The 21,420-nt window shown below is 49.7% G+C and overlaps 1 protein-coding gene across 1 annotated transcript in view; it reads right to left on the reverse strand.

The window, feature by feature from the left end:
• The window catches only part of FAM135B (family with sequence similarity 135 member B), a 179,625-nt gene that overhangs the window by 75,783 nt on the left and 82,422 nt on the right, over positions 1-21,420 (reverse strand). Inside the window, exons 3-6 of the mRNA XM_055314296.1 lie at positions 20,893-21,032; positions 12,783-12,853; positions 7,558-7,731; positions 2,921-3,047 (exon numbers count right to left, since the gene is read on the reverse strand). Coding sequence (XP_055170271.1) covers positions 2,921-3,047; positions 7,558-7,731; positions 12,783-12,853; positions 20,893-21,032 — 512 coding nt within the window. The remainder of the gene's footprint in view (positions 1-2,920; positions 3,048-7,557; positions 7,732-12,782; positions 12,854-20,892; positions 21,033-21,420) is intronic.

Consider the following 21,420-nt stretch of genomic DNA (forward strand, 5'->3'; position numbering starts at 1 on the left):
CTTATTTTGAAGGGAACACCTGGCCTCTAATCCTTCCAGCTGATGCTGCAGTCTGCGCGGATTCCCATGTTATTTGCTAATGCACTGGGCTTCTTGGGGATTTGGATGCGCAGCTCCTAGGGGAAGAAGGGGGAGTGGATTTTATTCTCTGCTTGGCAGCCCTTGCCTGGTGGGAAGGCACGGGGTGGGTGCGCAGCACTGAGCCTGCATAATTGGATGGGACCCAAATGGAAAATACACAGGAAAAGAATCAGGTCCTGAAAATAACCCATTGAGCTAAGCTCCATGAGCAAGTTCACTGCTGAGCACCCACAAATAAGCTATTTTATCTGACTCTTGTAAAAGACAGGGATGTCTTCTTTGACACACATCCCCAAAAATAGCCAAGAAAAGAAATAGAAGGGGGGGAAAACTATACTGTATCATGTGCCTGCTATGGGTCTATTTTTGTACTGTCTTGATACATATTAACTCCTGAGATCCTCTCTAAAAGCAGGTATTATCCCATTCTCCAGTTGAGAACTTGAGTTTCCAAGGGTGAGTCAACTCCCCCAAGTCACATGGCGCTGAGGAGCACAGCAGGCGCCTGAGACCATACATAATTTTTTCTCTACCACATCACACTCTCTCAAGGGCAGGGATCTGGCTGGGTCATGCTCAGCCTCTCGGATGCCAGGGTCCATGTTCTCTGCCCCAGCCCACCCCAGGTCTAGGGCTCTGAAAGGTCTCCAAGGGCAGCCCTGCCTGGTGCCGGGCCTGGGCTTGTGATGCTGAGTGAGCTTGCTCTCTGTCCCCAGACGTTCAGACACCAGGGGAGGAGTCTGAGCTGCCTAGAGTCAAGCCTGGAGGAAGTATTTTGGAGAGAGAACCTTTTCCAAGGAAATCAGAGACTGCTTCTCAGAGGATGTGCGTTAGACTTCCTTCTGCGAGACGCTATATCATAATCGTCCTCGCAGGCTCCTATGGATCCAGCAAAAGGCCTGTCTTGGAATATGCATCAAAAATGCTTTGAATTGACCTACGGCCTCCGATGTTCCCTAATGTCCTATGCCAATTACCTGGAAAATGGTCTGAGCTGGAGATTTTCAGGTCCATCTCTGGGGAGGCTCTGTGCCAGCACATGTAGGGGAGAGGGAAGCAGGACCCAGCTGAGGGTGCAGCGGGGCTGTGATGTGGTCACAACAAAGGTTTCAGCCCACCCACAGGCAGTCTGGAGCCAGGCCTGTAGCAGGGGGTTGGGGCCGATCCAGGGAAGCACACAGCATCTGCTAAGGAGGAGGGGTCAGTGGGTGGCCCTGAGGATGCAGAGGGCACAGGAAGTCCTGGCCTCCCAGTCCTACACTGGAGCCTAAAGCCATCTGTGTGCATGAGGTAATACAGACACACCCACCTCCCCTGCCTGGCTGGCTGGTCCCCTGGCCTCCACTCCCTGCTGGGTCCAGTGTCATCACCAAGGACATGGGTTCTAGAGGCTCAGTGGCTGCCTGAGATCCTACATCCACGAGTCGCTAGAGTCCACCTTCAACGAAGTGCTATTTGGCTTTAAAGTCTGCTCCTTTCAAAGCACCAGTCCCTGTCCCGCAGGAGGCTCACAGCAGCTCTCTCCTCAGCTCCCCACATGAGGACACGTGACATAGAAGTCTGGCCCAGATGGACATGTGACTTAGGGCAGCTTTTGCAGCCTGGCCTCCCTGGCTGGGGCTCAGGCTAGGAGAGGTGATGTCATAAGAGAGCCAGCAGAGCAGGGGACTGGATATGCTGGACCCTGTGAGCCAGGAGTGGGGCTGCACAGCACAGTGGGCAGCCTCTTTGGGGGCAGAGGGGGCAGGCTGAGTGCAGACAGCCTTCCACACTTATACTATAGGCTGTGGGATGGTAGTTCAAAGTGTCAACCCGATGGGCCACAGGGTGTCCAGACACTTGGTTAAACCTGATCCTGGGAGTGACTGTCTGGATGAGGCTGAATCAGATCGCCCTCCCGACATGGGTGACCATCACCCAACCAGCCAGGACTGCAGAACCAAAGGGCTAAGCCAGAGAATGTCCTCTCTCTGCCTCCCTTCCAGTTGGGGCACCAGTGTTCTCCTGCCTGCACATCCAGGCTGAGGCTGGAATACCACCAGCTGGGCTCTCCTGGGTCCCAGCTGGCAGGGGGTCAGGTCTTGGGACCTGTCAGACTCCTTCACCACGTGAGCCAATTCTGTCCAACAGATCTTCATGTATATGTATAGTGTAGACATAAATATGTCAATGCTTGTTGGAAATACTCTAATCTGTTCCTCCATCTATCTCTTGCTGTTTCTGTTTCTCTGGAGAAGCCGGGCTAACGTGGGCTGGGTATTTTTGAGCAGGTCCCTAATAAAAATGCTCCTGTGTTGGCTCAGGAGAGACAGGGGGAGAGCGATGCTGAGTGTGGCCAAAGCCGTGCACCTTACAGAAGGGTAGGGATGGGTGCTGATGGGGAAGAAAGAATGAAGGAAAGGTCAGGGTATGCATATTTATTGAGCACCTACTGAGTACCAGCATTGGGCTAGGAACTTTAAATCCATTACAGCCACGGGTACACACACGACCCCAGAAGATTATTAAGTTTTCATGACCTCACCCTTCGGGGCGGGGCAGGGAAGAGAGTTAAGACCCAGAAAAGTGAGCAAGTGAGAGATGGGGCCAGGTTTTGAAAACAGCTCAAGGCCAACAGGCTTTTAAGGTTATGATGCCATCCAAGGGAGGCCCCTCACAGGGGACCACACAGAAGAGACGCATGTGAGGACCCTAGGGCCAGTGTCTGCCCCAAGGCCGGCATCAGGAAAGGTTTCATAAGAAGGCAGGGATGGATGGGCAGATGAGAGGAAGGGACACACACCCCACGCCCTGCAAAGCCGAGTGTGGCCTCAGGGCCACATCCCTGTGCGGACCTTACCTCTGAGGATGTCGGCTTGCAGTATCCGGCTCCGAAGACCAGGTTTTCCAGAGAGAGGCTGGACTGTTCTGGTCCTGTGTCTGGCCCGCCTTTACCAAGCCAGGAGCCTCTTCCCGGACGGGTAAAACTGCAAGGCACGAGGATTGGAGAGGGAGAAAAACAGTGTCAAGAGAGGGATGATGCCACGAGCTCAGCCCCTCGGGGCTGTCAGTGGGGCACTGGGAGCTAAGGCATTTAGGAGGCATAGTTTGCCCCGGCCTAGGTGGTGCACCCGGCATGAGATCCTGGCAGGAAAATGGCACACATCCTAGAGGCCGACCACATGCCTGCCGAGAGACACTGAGGCAGGGCTCCAAGGGGATGGGCTCCAGGCCAGAAGGATGGGGGGCTCCATCCAGTACCATCTGGGTCTTGCTTCTACTCCCTTCGGGGTACAATCTGGAGTGAGCTCCTTCAACCCTCCTCCCTTCCCTAAGCTCCTATTGTATTTCTACTTAATTCATTTATTCAAATATGTGCTAGGTGGCCGAACCGGCGGTGTGTTCGGTGGCGGGGAGGCCAGCGGGTGCAGCAGGCATGGGCCTCTCTGCGAAGACACTGTGGCCTAGGGAGGGAGCCAGGCGTAGTAGGGGCAAGGTGAACTCAGAGCCATGAGCACCGAAGAGCAGCGTCTGGAGCCAACCGGGTGAAGGAGGACCCATTCGTGGAGAACAGCCAGGCGGGCTCGAAGCCCAGGGGCAGCGCCCACAAGCTCCGGGTGCCTCTGAGGGGCTGGGACGTGGGAAGGGTTGGTCTCAGCACCTTCCCCGGCGGCCCTGAGGATCCCACGAGATGAGCCCAACACAGCTTTAAGTACAGCATCAGGCAAACGGTAATGATTCCATAAATGCTCCAGCTGTTGTCGATCATGCCACAAATATAATAAAATCGAACGCCATCATTACCGTGCTTAGATAGTTACTGTTGATAACAGCACAAATATCACGGGGTGTAATATAATCATCACTCTCGTGTGGCTGGAGCGGCGATGTAAAGCGAGCGTGCAGTTTAGCTACAAATGGATAAGAGGGACGTTTCGGGGTAAACAGAGAATACATGCCATGAGCAGCGATGCTCAGGGCACGTTCGGGGGCAGGATGCAAATGAATAACTGGAGTCACTGGTTATTTTACTTAACTGTGGGCTCACCTGGCTTTCCCAGTGGATCTGAACCCCTCACGCCGAAATCCAGCTCTTGCCATTTAAGGATTAAAAAGTAGATTCTCTTCTTCGGGGTGTTTCAGGAAAGGCGGGAGGCCTTTTGAGGTTACATTTTAATTTCACACCTGCATCTTCCTGATTGGTTTTAACTGACACTGCAAAGCTCACCTTTCTGGAAAAACCAGAGCTTGCCCTATTTGACAGGTATTTCCTATAATTTTAAAGGGTTTCCTCTGCTCTCAGCCACTGTGAGCGAACTAATAGAAATCCTTCCTGTAGAATCCAGAGAACAGAAGACAGTTCTATTTTTACCCCCATCCCTGGAGAAGCAGGCTTTGACGTTGAATGTCTATGTGGGCTCCTCTCTGCTGCATCAGATTTGCAAGGAGCTCTTTCCGTCAGGTTACATTTTCTACGAGGAGTTTCCAGATCCCAATTCCTCGTTAGATCGTATCAAGGCTCCCAGCAGCAGGAGGAGTGACACCTGCTTCTCACAGCTGTTTAGGTCAACGTGAACACTGAATCTCCTAGTTGGACCCTCGCTGGTCCTCCTGCCTCCACCCTGATGTCACCTGCAGCCCAGCCCACTCTGGCCACCAGAGGGATCTTCATGGTGTAGCTCTCAGGAGGTGATGCTCCTGCTCAAAACCTCCCATGCTTCCTTCTTCGACAGTAAATGGATTCTCAAGTCTGTAATGTGTTATTAGTCACATTGTTAAATGTGAGCTTTACCCACCCCAGTTTATCTCCCTGTGTCCAACTCAAAGGCTGTTTCTTCTCTGAAGCCCATCCTGGTTTCCCCTGAGCAGAACTATTTCTTCCCCACACTTAAAGTTTTCTCAATTCAGAACGTGCTTGTTGGGTGCTAGCCAGGAGGCCGAGATCGGGGCCTGTGACACGGTAGGCACTGTGTAGATTTTAATCAACTGAATGCATGGCCAGGGGCTCGACGACATGTACTATCTCATTTAACCCTTCTAACAACCTCCTGGCATGTAGTGACATAGAAGCCCCGGGAGGTGAAAAGTCACCTGTGTGAGCTAAGACGCTTAATCAGCAGGAGACTCAAAATGGAACCCAGAACCCAGATCCCTTGCACCCCAAAGCCAACCCTTTTAAGCCCATCCTACATCATGCTCCCAGGGTGGTTTGCATACTGATCTAGACTTAAACACTTAAATGTGTTTCTGCCCTGCTGGGCTCTAAGCCTTTTAGGGTCCCAGATCTGATCCATTCATCCCAGAGCTTCCTGGCTCGGCCTTTCCAGAAATGGCTAAAGCTTAATACCCACCACTAATCAAGCACGTGTTCACCATATGTTGGCACTGACTGTGTGCTTCATCTCACCCCCTTCATCTCCGTTGGGTTAGTATCACTGCTAATTCTGGTAAGTTCCTTCCTTCCTTCCTTCCTTCCTTCCTTCCTTCCTTCCTTCCTTCCTTCCTTCCTTCCTCCTTTATTTCAATGTTGAACCAGATGTCTAGAGAAGTTAGACACCCCTCCAAGAATCTCCAGCAATTACCTGGTGGTGCTAGACATCAGGATGGGTTCTGATGTAGCTGAGGCACAAGAGCTCCATCTCTGGAACCCAGAACTGCCTGCAGGGAGCTCTGCTTTTCCCAGCCGGGCTCTCAGCTCACCTTTAGCAGTGGAGAGCCAGCCACTCACAGGACACCACCTTTGGCCATCAGCCCTGTGTCGCTGACAGCAGACAGACTGTGTCCTCACGTCTGCGCCAAGGCCACTCTCTGCCAAGCCTTAGAGTGAGCACACAGCCAGGGAACATCCTTAGCAGGATCATCATACCCTCTGCGGCTTTCTGGATTCTATATCTCCTGCAAATTCCCAAATCCAGGTCTGCTTTCCTCTGATTCTGCAATGTTTCCTGTCAAACGCAGCATTTGCCATATGATGATGCCATAAATGCAGATGGGCTCCCTCCATCCAAGTCTGCACTCCTCGAGGGAATCGTCTATCACAGTGTCTCTCTAGTATACTCTTCATGTCCTAATGCTGTTCCTGGGGCACAGCAGGCCCTTAAGACAGACCAGTGAATAGTCTTATGGTCTCCCTTACAGAGGCACCTTCTTTTCCCTCAGGGTCTGGTTTTCATGGAGGAGTTCAATCCTCGATAGGCAGGAGAATGTCTACACTCACTTGTAGAATGCCGGAAGCCAGGCACTCCACATGCACAACCCATGACGCCAGCTCTCTTCGCCTTCAGTGGCCTTGGCTCCATTCATGGGCTCTGAACTAACCCCCTGCCGTGGGCTCTCCCTAGGTCAAAACCCAATACTGCTGAAGGCTCGCCCTATGTAGTGCCCCTTTCTCCCAGACACCATGTTTTTTAGCCCACTGAGCCTTGATCTCCAGGTGACACTTCTCAGTTTGGGGATGATGGTTGATCTGACACATAGCCATCAGGTCCACCATTCAAGGTCAATGTCTGAATTGACCCCATCAGCAAACGCAGCCTGGGAAGGAGCTCGGCCGAGGGCCACAGGGATGGAGTGAAGGCCGCCAGGAACAGCACCTCTTGGCCAAATCACCTGGCTAGGATCCGGGTTCCTCCTTCCCTACTCGGTGACTTCAGGAGGCGATCAGAGCCTGGGCCTCACCCAATACTCAGTGGGACTGGAGTCTCTCCCACAGTCATTTGAACTCCCAGTTGGGGAGTCCCAGAAGCTGTCCTGAAAGGGAACACTGGAAAATCAGCTCCTTCCTGAGATGTCACACTGCAAGACTGTCTCCCCGAATGGCCCTTTGCATATGTGAGCAGCCCATTCCCAGTGCATGGGCAAGGTTCTGAAGTGATCCCGTGTACACATCTGGCCATGTCAGGTGCATAATGCAACGTGCCAGCTCCATTCCTGCAGTTGTGGGATTCAGGAAACCTCAGTGGTTTATGGGGTTTCACTGACTGGAGAAAACATGGGGCCACACAGGTGGTCTTGCTTTTGAACAAAGAGCAAGCTGGGGAGAGGGAAGAAAAGAGAGCCCTGCCCCGGGGCCTGGCCACATCCTCGTCTAAGAGTCACGGGATACATGAGCGCTCCTGGTTTACAGATGAAGACTGTGTGTCTCAGGGACATGTGGGGACTTCTCAGACAAGGCACAGTTAGAAAAAGCAAAGCCTGGCAGGTGCGTGGGTCTGACCCCTATCGAGTCAGGATCTGATCTACCGCTGGCAGGTCTTCAGCACACCCCAACCCTGTGCCCTCCTGAAGCCCTCTCCACGGCTCCCACCCACTGCCCACTTCTCCTCTGATCATGAAGGAGGCCCAGAGCCTAGACTGTAGGCCTGGGAGACACTCCTCTGGTCTGTGCCCATCAATCCCGGCCAGCCTGGTGCCCCTGGACCATACCGGGGACCGAGCAGAACAAGAAATACAGGGCGGCACCCCCGCACGTCTCAGATGCTATCCATAACCTCATACCTGATCAAGGGCTGCTGCAGAGCCACCAGGGCAGCGTGGATGGTCACCGAGATCACTGACAGGTGGAAATAGTCGAACATGACGGGGACCTGGTGGTGCAGACCCCTCCGGGGGTGGAAGTGCAGGCCGAGCGTGCGGCTGCTGATCAGAGGTGCCCCCGCCACGTCCCTCAGCCTGGAAGGCAAGTGAGCGAGCACACGTGAGTGATGGCAGGCCATCCCTGCTGTCACCCAGGCAGGTCTGCGTGACAGCCTCACCCTGGGGCCAACCACCACGCACACATCATCTTATTCAATCCCTACAATCACCCTGTCTGGTAGAAATCATTTCTCCCATGATCGGCAGCTGAAGAATTTAAGCACCCAAGAGGAAAAAGAACTCAGGAGGCATCACACAGCTACCTCTGGGCAGCCCCGGGGCTCAGGCTCTGCTGCCAGGGACACCAAGCCCTTTGTCGGGCCAGTGGTGGAGACACTCCCAGATGCATTTCAAGGCTCATCTCAACACTGGAGCCACCCTGAGCTCCCTCCCAGCCTGCCTGCCTCCCTCCCTGCTCATCTCTCTCCACCCACAGCCAGGACAGCACTCCCTTTGTAAGTTTGTATTTTCTACGAGGTCTCTGCCTCCTGAGACCAGGAAATGTGACTGATTCGCCTTTCTATCTCCACCACCTAGCATCCTATCTAGCACACTACAGAGTCTGGCCCAATGTTTGCTTATTAAAAGGAATAAGTGTCTGCCCAAATGAGTAAATGAGTCCCAAGTCATACTGGTTAAAAAGTCTGACCACTTTCATCAAGGATTCCTCTACCTTTGCTCCAGCATTTTGTCCTCGGTGTGAGTCTGATTCCTAACAGATGAACTGGCTGGGAGGCAAGGTCCAACCAAGCCTCTGATGATAAAAACGGGGGTGATTCTGCTCTAAATGAAGCTCCTCCAGTGCTAATCCCAAGCTCTAGAAACCGGTCACTCGGCTTCTCTCAAGTTTCTCTGAACCAGAGCACTTGGGACTTGGGAAGCTCTACTTCCATGAGTAAAGCAGAGAGCTCAGAGAATAGTCAGAGGACAGGCTTCTCCTTCCTCTGTAGATGGGGAAATGAGACACAGAGAGTAGAAGGGGAGCAAACTCCCAAGACCCAGCCCAACAGGCTATGCTTCCTGGAATCCTTGCTGCTTACAGCTTGTATGCAAACCGATGCCAAGTATATAAATCGCTGCAGCCCAGTGTGACTCCATAAAAGACCACAAACAGGGCCTCCTCTCTTACCTGGGAGAAACCTGATGGGGAAGGGGCTAAGAGCACACCTCTGAGCCTCAGAAAGTCATTATCATTTATAGTCACTTTAATTCTGACAACAATTTGCTGAGGTCTTACCAGGAACTGAATCCAGTGCTTTTCCTGCAACCCGTATGACCATCGTATGAGGTCTTTTCTAGTATTTACAGATAAGGAAGTAAAGCCAGCCTGAGTTAACTGACTTGTTCAAAGTCATAAGATAAAGCCAACCATGCAGTCCATTCTGCAGTACTGGACTCTATTACTTAGAATGCATTTGGTCACAGGGTTGTAGGAATCACAGAAATATTCTTAGGCTCAAACAACAACAGGAGGGGAAGTACATGTCAGGGTAGCAAAGGTGTCAAAAATGTGAAGAATTTAAGCCACATTAATAGGAGTAAAGACCTCAGACTAAAGGAGGTGATAGCTGTTTTGTTCTCTAAAATGGCTAGAGCCAATCAATGGAGATAAAACTCAGTTCATGGGTTTCTCAATTTTGAAAGGATGGAGAAAAACCTGAGAGCACTGAGAAGACGCTGTCTGTGTTCTTATAAAGGAACTAAAAAAAAAGTCAAACAAACAAACCCACAAAACACGTAGAAAGAGCCCTGATGTTTAGTTGGAGATGAAGAGATGACTTTATTGAAGAGTCTTGTTATCTGATCTCAAAGGGTCATCCTGACTGAGAATTTTTCTAAGGGGTTGCAAGGACTAAAATCGAGGGCAAGCGAGGGAAGGCACACCAAAAGGACTTGTTCCTTAAATAAAGAAGAATTTCCTCATAGGCAGAACTGTCCAGGGATGGAATGGGATCGGATGGCAAGGAAGGAGCTCCCTGTCCCCGTGGAGGCGTACGCTCGTGGGCCTGTGCCACATAGCAGGTGCAGGTGTAAGGGTAGACTAGAGCAGGGTGATGTTGACTTTGGGGATGAGATAATGCTTTATTGGGGAGGGAGTGCTGTCCTGTGCGCTGCAGGATGTTCATCAGCATCCAGAGAATCCACCCATTACAGGCAAGTAGCACCACCCCCAGTGTAACAATCAAAAATGTCTCCAGATGTGGCCAAATGTCCCTGGGACACAGAATCGCCCTACCCACAGTGAGGACCACTGGAGGAGATGGGTGTCAAGGGGCCTCCCCAATCCCTAATATTCCACACCACACTTCTCTAGTTTGGTCTCCACTCTGGCCTGCTTGGTTTTAAAGAAGCCATCTGTGTGGGGCATGTTTCAAAGCCTTATGTCCATCCCCAGGATGGGCTACAGACTCTGTATCATCCTTAAACCCAATTTATGAAAATGAAAAAATATGGCATTATGAACTCTTCCGCAGTCTCTGGCTTCCTGCTCCTCTTAGCTAATCTTCTCTTCCATGAAGCTGCCCTGCTCTGATTGTTATTAAGCACTCTGCATTACAGCGAGGAAGGGACACAGGGGAGCCTGGCCCCATGTGCATTTAGGAAGCCACAGAGAGGAAGAAGGCATTGATTTGGCAGGCCACACACTTGAGATTTTGTCTCTGTTAATCTTCATAACAGACCTCGGAGGCATGATTGTATAACAATGTCCATTTTATAAATGAGGCCGCTAAGATGTTCAGGGACCTGACCAGCATCTCATGGCTGATGAGCACAGAGCCTGCACTGCTGATTTTCATACATGCTGGGCCCATCTCTGTTGACTACTGTTTTGATGGCAAGATGGTCTCATTTTCTGGGTCTACCATGACTACCATTCAGCCTGCCTGGTGGAATGGATGGCGAAGGACTTCTGGGCTGACTTGCAGAGTTCTCTGATGCCTTAGAAACATCCACCATGGAGTAATGGATGAATGTCTCTGAAGGAAGCAGGCAGAGGAAGGTAAGGCAGGGTGGGTTAACGAAGTGGGTGAATGATAGGAGTCGCAGATGGTGGAGGAGGCATATGAGACCAGACAGAGGGGCTTCACTTCTGATTTTATAGGTTAGGAAGAAAGCCAGCCTCCTACAGGGGCTGAGTTCAATATGGAGCTAGAACAGCAAATCCTGGGAATGGTATGAGGAAAATAAGATTTTTCCAAGCATCTGCCATCTCACAAAGGAGTAAACAGCAAGGATGAGGGAAGCAGGTGGCCAGAGGGGCTTGGGTCCAGACAAAAATGAGGAATCTGTGATATTGAGCCCAGACACCATGGCAAGACCATGGACAGATACTTTGACTGCCCAGAGACTGGACATGACCATCTGCACATCAGCAGATGCCCATTCTCAATGTGCAGACACATCAGGTCATGGGCAACTCAGAGAATCCCATCTGATTCTACTCCTCGTGTCATGGAAACTCCCATAACAATCAGACACATCTTGGGGATGGGACAGCCCTTGAGGAAAGGGAGAAAGTTCCAATAGGGAGTCTGGATTTGGAAGGGATTGAGGGACTGTCTTGCCAACATAAGACCACCCGGCCAACTGGTTCTCCATTCTCCATAGTAGAACGTGAAGCAACTGCTGAAGAAGTACAGACACCAGACGTGCAGATTAATTTGTGGAGAGTGGTCAGAACAGTTCCCTGAGATTCTGCTAACAGCACAGAGGAAAAAGGAGTGTCTTCCCCATAACTGTAAGCCTAATGAAAGAGATCTTCAAATGAGCTTGCCCTGTGTCCCCTAGAATCAGGGGAACATAGGTCCTTGTACCTGACTCATCCTGTAGAAGTCCTCAGGAGAGAAGCTGAGGGTGGCTGCAATGATCAAAGGAAGAGTGAAGAAGACTGCAGGGGGAAGGGAGGCCCCATCAGCGAAGGATTCAAGTGCCTTTGTTCATTTCCCAAGGATCAGATATGGGTTCTTTGGAGAAGAATATGCCAGAAGAGCTTCCTGCAAGGGGTGAATGAACCAGCCATAGGAGGCATCACTATATCAAAGCACTGCAGGATTGGGGAGGGGGTAGTGAGGGAGCTTGCCTAATTTATGGATAGATCCACACACAATGTATAGGGATACCCCAAGAGCAAAGAACCTAGCAATTCAGCCTCTACTATATGGAAAGTCCTGCTTGCTAAGGAACCTATCCCACATGAACCTTGCCCTCTGTTATCTCCTTCCTCCTTACCGCACCTGACTCTGCAAGATCCACACACCTGGGCAGAGACGGGGCCAGGAGCAAATATGAAGCCACCCACCGTGCTGCCCCAACCACCACACTGTCCCTGCCTGGGGGCTTCCAGATCCGAGCAAGCCCAGAGCTTGCTCAGGGTGGTGGTAGAAACAGGAAGGGAAGGGAGCAAGGAAGAGATCATAAACTGGATGAGAGGTTGCAGTTTTGGAAATATCCTCGAATAGACTTATAATCCTTGAAACAGGGCCTAGTTATCTCTGACCGGATAGAACCTGCGGCTGACAGCTCACCCAGAATAGGAGGAGGCGGAGGCCCCAGAACAGGATGAGAGGAAGCAGTTATGGGGAAAGAAGAGTGCCTGTCTCCTGCCTGTTTAATCAGCAGGTTACAAAATAAATGGATTTTCCTTTTTCAGAGAGTCGAAACACAATAGCAGGCATTTAGTACAAAGATGCAGAATCTTGGCCAAACCTCCTGTGATTCAGAAGGAGCCTTGAGACTTACCACCTCACAGGGTCATTAATTTAAAGACCGAATTAATGCTGCACTGAAAATGAATGGAGGTGTCAGGCATGAGAAGGTGCTAGATAATTAGGGCAAGCAGGCAGGTGTTTTCTGTGCGTGCAGCACTTGAGCCATCTGCCTAAAATGCGGGCAGTCTGAAATGACCACGTAGACACTCCTAGCCCCGTGGCGGGGTGGGCTGCAGCAGTGGAGGGCACTGCAGTGTCTCAGGAACTGGGTTTCTGAGAGATGTTTTGGGGTTCATAGCCACGAGGTGCCCCAGGGGTAGAGTAGGGTTGGGGGAAGGAATCCATACCACCACGATTCAGAGATTTCGGGACACTCACTGTTGTTCACTGTCTGTGAAGTGCAGATCCACCTTGAGCTGAAAATCAACTTCACTTAACGCCTCTTCCACCTGCAAGAGAAACAAAGCGCAAGGGATTGAAGAGTCAAATCTGGCCCAAATGAGAAATGCAGCTGACCTATTTCTCAAAGTTTAGGAAAAGAATCTCGCCACAAAGTTGACATCATTTATTCGTCAAGCAGAATTCCCATGCACGTTCTCTGGAATTCTGGTTGAAGGGCCTGTGAGTACTTCCAGGAAAACAGGAGGGGATTTATGTGGTCACACATGGGGAAAAAGCCAATTTGCAAAAAAAAAAAAAAAAAAAAAAAAAAAAGTTAAACAAGTTTGCTGTATTGCAGGACTTTTGAGAACCTTCTCTCCCCAAAACAGCTTTGATCTGGGATCCTTTTAGGTGGGATGGGAGCGTTCCATGGCACCTGCTCTGGGAAGGGCTGGGGGAGCTGTGAACTCGTTCAGAGGAAATCCCATTTGGCTAGTGATGGGATGATGTGAGAGGTGACATCGTCTCTGCCCTCGGGCACCCCCGCCTGGTGGGTCCTACTGTCCGGGTGTCCAGAGGAGGTTGCGGTGCTCAGGAGAGTGAAGTTACTCTGCAAGGTGGCTCAGCTTCCTAAGACGGCAGATCTTTCATTGTTGTCTTGAGGTCCCTTACATTCAACCATTTACACCTCGAGACACTTTGGCATGTCCTGTCCTATCCACAGTTGCTTTTATTCTTGACTTTCCATTTTTCACCAATTGGCAAAGGAATCTATTTGTTTTAACTGCCAGCTTCCAACATGCATCTTTTTTTTTTTTTTTTTTTTTTTTAGGATTTTGTCTATTTCTTCATGACAGAGAGAGAGAGAGGTAGAGACACAGGCAGAGGGAGAAGTAGGCTCCTTGCAGGGAGCCTGATACGGGACTCAGTCGCAGGACTGGGATCATGCCCTAAGCTGAAGGCAGGCTCTCAACCACTGAGGCACCCAGGCATCCCTCCCACAAGTGTCTAAAAGATGGCACCCTTCATTCTTCTTTTCCACACTGGACACCATCCCCCCATCTCCAGGGAGGTTGCTTGGCGAATACTAGGTCCCACCGCTGCCCCAGCTCAGCGGAGAAACCCAGGTCAACACAGTGCACCTGGGCCAGGACTAGGGCTCCCCCCTATGCCTGGGCTGGCCTGAGCCCTCCTCTCTCCCTTGCAACACAAACCCCTGGTCTCTAATTTCTATCTCAGCATTCAATGCTTCCTGTTACAATGGTTTCAGGTTCCTAACCTGCAAGCCTGTGAGCCAAATTATATCTGCAGATACATTTTGTTCAGTCCACACAGAGCTGCAAGTTGCAACTCACAAATTGCAAACATTAAAAAATCAGGCAACTTCACATTTCTATTGCAAGTTTCCAGCTTCTATTAAATAAAAAAATCCCTGGATCTGGCAATGCAGGGCTGGCATCGGGAAGTTTCGTTTGGATCAGGCTCACGGTGCTCATTGACAATCCTCATCTGGCCTGTGGCTAAACCCCCTTGGCCATTTTCTTGCCTCGTGTCCACAGTAATCAGTCACCATTAAGGGAGAGTAGTCTTAATTTATTCTGGATCTCCAGCTCCAGGAATAGAGCCTGCCACATAGAAAGTATTAATGTATCCTGAGGAATAAATAAAGCTCTTCTCCACCCCCATTCCTCTCAGTTTTTGTTTCTTTGCAAAATGTCCTCATCCCACAGCGGTGGAAATCTCTTACCCAAAGGCATCTCTGGAAACGCGTTCCTGGTTAAGCATAACTCAGGCAGAGACATATGGGTGGAATTTATCTTTAGGTCCCTGGGGTTTTAAAATTTGTTCAAAAGAAAAAAAAGCATTTAAAAGTTAACATTTTGCTGGATCCAAGTGCTATGAATAACTTCCGCTTCTAGCTTTGTTTTGCATAATCACAAACCTTGCTTCGTACACACAACCCAAGCAGCTGAGCCTCTTGCCACCCGTTCCTAGGAAGTGAGACTGGCAAAGTTAGCCCGCCTAAGCATCTCCTGAGCATGCTGGCTAGCAAAAATCCACTGTAAGTTCCAGTTTTAAACTTGCTGCAATTCCTTTGGAACTAGGAGAGGAATCCCGGGCCAGGATGAGCTGGGGCTAGATTGAGCCTGGCTATGACTTTACTGGTGTCTCAATAATTGAATTCCAAGATGCTTCAGAATGACGTCACTGGCTTCTCTAACCATTGAGTTCACCATTGGCTGTTGGCTGCCTTCCCTTCCCTCCAAACACACATGTACACACACACACACACACACACTTGCACATTGATTCATGCAGAAGAGTGCACACACATGCACACATTTGCACATGCACATATGCACACACACTTGTACACATGTCTTTCCACTGCTCCGTCCTACTTGGCTAAAGACATCACTTCCCTTTAAGAGTCAACGTTTAGCACCAGGAAGGCTTTTGGCGTAGCTCTGGACATAGTGGCTAGTATTTGCAGAGGAGTTCCTATGTCGCAGTCCACTGCCCATACTGTTACTCAATGTGAATAAAACTATGGATTCAAAAATATTGTCCCCATTCACAAGTGAGGACACTGAGGCTCAGGGTAGTAGGGAATTCCCAATTCAACTTCCCCACGGTGAAGTGGTGAATGAGTCCCACAGTCCAGATTTGGTCAAGGGTCTGTCCACTGCTGTGGCCTATTTTGATGGTCTCATCTGTGTTGTTGGGTTGTGTGTTCTCTCCCTGGTTGGTTTTGACACCCCTCATCATGGTGACTCTCACATCTTCCCCTCCGTTCTTAGGTTCTCTCTTGAGCTGCATCACAGCTGGGCGGGAAAGAAGGCGGCATGGGAGCTAAGATACATGGGTGCCATTCTTGGTTCTACCCTGGGCCAATCAACCTCTCTAACTTGATTTTCTCATCTGCCAAATGAGGGTGAAATGTTACTCTTCCTCCTTAGACAGCACTGCTATTGTGTGACTAAGAAAATGCACACCACGGGCTGAACATAGCGTATGAACAAAGATCATTCTCAACAAATATCAATTATTGTTATTATTTCTAAATTACTGAGGGCCTGCCCCCCCCCCCGCACTGACTCTACACCGGAGGCCCGAATATTGCTTGTAAACACAGGCGTCATGCTCAGATTGCCTGGGATCAAATCTCAGCTCTCCCACTTCCGAGCGGCATGACTTTGCACAAATTACTTCCTTTCTCCACACCTCTGTATCCTCATCTATAAAACAGGCACAGTAAAACACATCGCAGTACTGTAGCAATGATTCGAGATCTTCCAAGAAAGCACTCGACACAACGCCTGCCACACAACACACACCTAATAAATACAAGGTTCTATTCCTGTTACAATCCTGAGGATGTTAATATGACTCAATCTGAATTCCTAACACTTCCCAAAGGAAATGCCTCTTCTCCTAACTACCCAGGGCTGTCAATGGACCCCAAGCCCATTTCATGGCCAAACCATACAGTCAACTCCCACTGAACTTTCTTGACTACAGGATGTGCTGCATCCCCTCTGCTTAACCTAAGCCCCAGTCTATGGGCTGTCCTCCCAATGGAACAGAGCTCACCCTTTCCAACCGTGCCCACTGTTGCTGCCTCTGCACTGGTGCTCACCAGCATTCTCATGGGCCACAGCACTGCCTCCATGCCCTGGGGCTTTGGGCTCCACATTCTATATTTCCACCAGATGGACTTTTTGGAATTCTAGCTCTCCTCCCCCTGACTCCCAAGGGCGCCTCCTGCTTGCAGAACAGGTAAACATATGGTGTTCAGCAGAGCACGCATGGTGCTCCGAGATGTGTCTTTAACTCTCCTGTTCAGCCACACACCTGTGCCACCTCTTACCCCACTGGAAACGACGCTCTCCTCCCCAGATCTGCCATCTACTTCGCTGCATTTCCCTGTGCTCAACACGCTACCCTTGGTCTCGAAAGCTCTTCACAGTCTCCTGCGGAAATTCCACTCATTCTGTACAAATTCAAAATTCTTTATATTAACTCCCTGTCCCCTCTGCCTGACTCACTAGGTCTGGGATGGCTTGAGTAGCTGCATTTTGAACAAGTACTGTGGGGGTTCTGTGGTGTGAGTACAGTACGGAATCCCATGCTGAGAGATGCTTTTCATTTTTAAGCCTATAAAAATGCAATCTTGTTGATTGATAAACGCTTTTCGATATAATCTGTTCCTCGTCCTCCTCAGGGCACAAAGCATCTTGCTGTTAGTAATTGTCCTTTTTGCCTTGGCTGCTGGGAAGCTGAGGGCTGGATGTGTTGGCTGCCATTAGCAACGTTTAGCGCCATGTTTGCATATTTTGGTCTATGACATTCATCCCAGACTTCCAGGCGTTTCTGCCCCCTTTTTGTATTTTTCCTCTACTCTGGCTCACTCTGCTGTTGTTGTTGTTATTGTTTTTTTTTTCTTTTACTATTCCATGCATTTTGTCAGCCTTCCCAAATCCTCTGAGTGATTGCAGAGTGTATATAAATAAAATAGTCATCCCACTTCTACACTCACTCTTGGCAACTATCATGAAAACATCCATCTTATGCCTTAAGCAGCAATGGCTTCTGTCCATAGTCCCATCCCACACTGACCCGTGCTCTCACGGTGTGGGCAAAATCTTCATATCTGCATTTCCCAAAGCTCGTGCAATACTGTGCTTGATGCGAAGCCATTACATAAGTGTCTGCTGTTCACAATGACGGGCTGTGTGCACCCAGGAACATGAACTCTGGCCAAGTGGCTATTGGAAGTGCTTTGGCTGCCAAACACAGACAGATATTCCCTGGAAAAGAGCTAATGTATCCATTCTTGATATACAATGTTTATGGACATATCTAACTAACTTTAATTGTCACTGATATGGATATAATGATTAACTGCAGCATTGTATGCTGCTGTATGGATTACCTCAACACGATAATAAATTATTAGCTTATAGAGATGAATGACTTGGCTGAAGAAGGAAGCAATATGTACGGTCACATGGACTCCCTGTTCAATCTCAAAACCAAGGCTTGTTACAACCTCACACGAGCTAAACTTGGGTGTTGGGAAAGTCTACCAACTGCAGGGGCAGGAGCGAGTGCTGGAATTGAGATGGAAGATGACCAAGACATCTGAGCAATGTCCAAACCCAGCCTCCCAACATGACTGCTGCCTGGAACGGCTTTGAGGTCAACGTGCCAAAGGATGATGGCCCGTGAGAGGTAAAGTGATGCTCTCTTGCCAGAATCTGGGCAAGCAAAGTGTGAGTGCACAGCCTAATTTGGAGTTCCTTAACAACTCAAAACAACCTCAGGGATCTCTTCCTAAACTGGGTTTGTGAAGGGAGCAGATGATCCACTCAGAATGAAGAATTCGTTCATCCCAGGAAAAGGGATGATTCACAATGGTGTGGGGAGGATTTATGGAAAACCAGAGAGGATGGCCAGTGTGGCAGGGCTGGTCAGCAGGACATCTGTGCTACCCTGGACCAGGAGAAGCAGGCCGAGGGAGTGGTTATCAGAACTGGAGAGAAAGCTACATGAGGTGAGCCCCTTGCCTTAAGCTGAAATGTTGGCTAAATGTTTAACATCTGGCTCTCAGAAGGAAAATTTAAAACCCTAATTTGCAGTATTGCCAATTCCTCTGGTGCAAATGGTGCAAATATTCCCACCAGAATTGATTTCCAGCCACCCATGTGACATCCTTGAATGAGGAGCTAGAAAGAGACGTGTACCTTTGGCTCTCACAAGCTAGCCTAAGCAGGCTCCAGCACATGGGACAGGCAGCCCTCTCTGAGCCAGCATGGAAGGAGTCTCTGGCCACACTCTCCTCCCTTCCTCCAATCACCACCAGGCCTCTCACACGCTGAGCCCAAACAGAAACCAGAAGGTAAGGATGCAATTCGCTCTGGCATCCAAAGCAGGTGGGAAAGGCAGAGAGGGGTGATGCGCCAGCTGTCAGAAGACAGCCAGCGCAGCTAACAGGAGCTGGTCTGGGTCTCTTTGATTGCAATTACAGATCAAGTGTTCATAGTCACCGTGATGGCACTGGGGAGCCGGGGCTCAGAGTAACTGAAGGGTAACAGGGCACACTGGGGATATCCGTTTCTGTTTGGAAAGAAGGGGGTTACAAAGCCCCTAAAAGGAGGGCTTCCAAATTCAGCTGTTCATTTACCAACTAAGTCCCATCTGCCCACACGCATCGGGTGTCATACATGGAGTCCCATGGCAGGCACTGGTGTTGCAAAGACAGAGGAAACTCCAGCCCTGAGAAGCCCATAGACTGAAGGGGGGTGGGGAACAAAATCTAAGACAAACATCATGCCCTTCCACCTTTCTGGCAAAATCAATGGCTCCCCGTAACCCAAGAATAAGCTCTGCCTTCCCTCCCGGGTCCCATAACACCAAGTCTGGCCCCATCTACCTCTCTAACTTCACCTTCTGCTCCTTCCCTCCACTCACTGTGCTAGTCCCCTTGGCTTTATCACTTCTGCTGGGACACATCACCTCATTCCCACCTCACAGCTTTCATCTTTGCTGTGCCCTCTTCCAGGGATGCATTCTCCTGAGCTCCTGGCATGCCTGGATCATCAGCACCGGGGTCTCAGCTTAATGTTGACTTCTCAGGGAGGCCTCCCCTGTCTATTCCCCTCCAGGGAATAATCTCCAGCTTGTGTGAAGGTTGTGTAGGAGCCTTGCTCTGGACAATGGTGAAGCAAGAGAAGTCTTGCAGAGGGGACCTGCCATGAATTCTCTTCCGCTTTGGGTCCAGGGTAGCCTCACAGGACCTCCAACAGGGGTGCCAGGTCCCACTCTTATGGACTTTTCGGGTGCCTCTTATAGATGAGTATGCGGAGCATGTAACAGTGGGACACTCAGTGATAGGATGTACTTGATTTATTTTTTTGACTACATTGAAATGTATTGGTTTAATGATAAAATATATGCCCCATGACACCAGGGCTATTTTCTTGGTCACTATTTTATCTTTAGCCCCTAGCAGGTGCTAGTTGGCACTCAATAAATCATGAATGGATGGATTAGTGAATGATTGAAGAACAAGTGACAGGTTTTCACCTCCAGCCACACAGTGGAACCTAGTAACCACCTAGACCATAAAAGATGTGGATGGAAAAAAAAAAAAAGATGTGGATGGAAAGCCGTGGGGCATGAGAGGAGGAAGGTAATGTCTGGTCCTGCAGGAACCATTCCACACACCACTTAGGGAATGTGAGTGGGGGACATGCCTCTAATCAGACTTTCTTGAAATGGGAATACATTTCCACATGTTTAAAGATATTCTAGGAGGAAATGAGCAGCTGGGATGTGGCACTGGAGATCGGAGGTGGGACTGGGGAACCGAGAGCCATGCCTTAGACCTCAGATACTCCTTTGAGATGTGCTAATCTGAGGAATAGAGAATTTTCTATCAAGTCTCCAACAAATGGAATGAGATTCCCAAGGTCTATGGGTTTTTCCTCATGCTGACCCCTTGCATGGGGCATGGGGCATTCTTTCTACACCTCTTAGTCTGAGGAACTTACAGTTTGTGTTTCTCAAAGCTGGTTCCTTGGTAGAACCATCAATGCCTCTCACAGAGCTCATTGCTCCATCCTTGGGGCCCTTTATTTATACACACAGCCAGCCTTGTGCATGTCACCCACCAGGGTGGTGGTTCCTATACTTGTTTTCCTCCTAAATTCCCCATCCCTGGAGGGTAGAATTCCTGCTGCCTTCTGCAGCTTTGTTCCTCAGTCAAGGGCCCAAACAGAGCCCTGCAGAAAGCAGATACTCAGTAGGTGTCCACTGACTGGCTCCTTGACAGAGTGCAAGAACAGATGAACAAACAGGCCCGTACACCATGAATAAAATCATCAGTAAGCTAGTTAAGGGAAACTGCTTGGAATATGGCAGGAGGAAGCATATGAATGAAATAATAAGTACAAAAATTAATAAATAAGTAAGTGCAGGAGTTCTCTAAAGTCATGGATCCCTGTTGGGCTTTAGAGCAAATCTATGGTGTCTCCTTCACTTACCATTTACCTCGCAGTGGATACAGATGTACCTGTGGCTGGCGGCAGATGCCATGACTTACCCTTTCTCCATCTAAGAGCAAATGAGCTCGGAAGATCACAGCGTCATTTATGGGGACCTCTTCATTCCTGTATAAGATCTGAAAGACCCGGCTGTGCACGACGTTCTCATGGGCGCAGGCTGAGTGCAGGCTGCTGCTGTCTGAAAAACAAGAACCAGCGGGAACCCATGAACTCCAGTCCTGTCCTGTCCCTCCAGCCTGCTCAGGTGCCACTCCGGCTCAAGGAAAGGAATGGCCCCCAAATACAGTATGGTGTCTAAAGATTAAAACCATTGAAGGATGACATCCCAACCTATAAAGATTCCTGTTGAGTGAACTGGGCTGGCATCTCAGAAGAACCTTACCAATCCCTCACAAACTGTATGATCTGGTCATGCGGCACTCCTTGGCTGAAAATTAATGCCTGATAAATCTCTCACCTACTCACATGTTCCCCTACACTATGAGGTCTTCCACAATACTCCTCTCCTGAAGTCAGGGAGAAAGAGAACAGAGAAATACAGAAACTTCTTTTCCTTCTCCAAAGAC

The sequence above is a fragment of the Nyctereutes procyonoides genome, unplaced genomic scaffold (assembly GCF_905146905.1).
Source record: "Nyctereutes procyonoides isolate TBG_1078 unplaced genomic scaffold, NYPRO_anot_genome, whole genome shotgun sequence".
Lineage (NCBI taxonomy): Eukaryota > Metazoa > Chordata > Mammalia > Carnivora > Canidae > Nyctereutes > Nyctereutes procyonoides.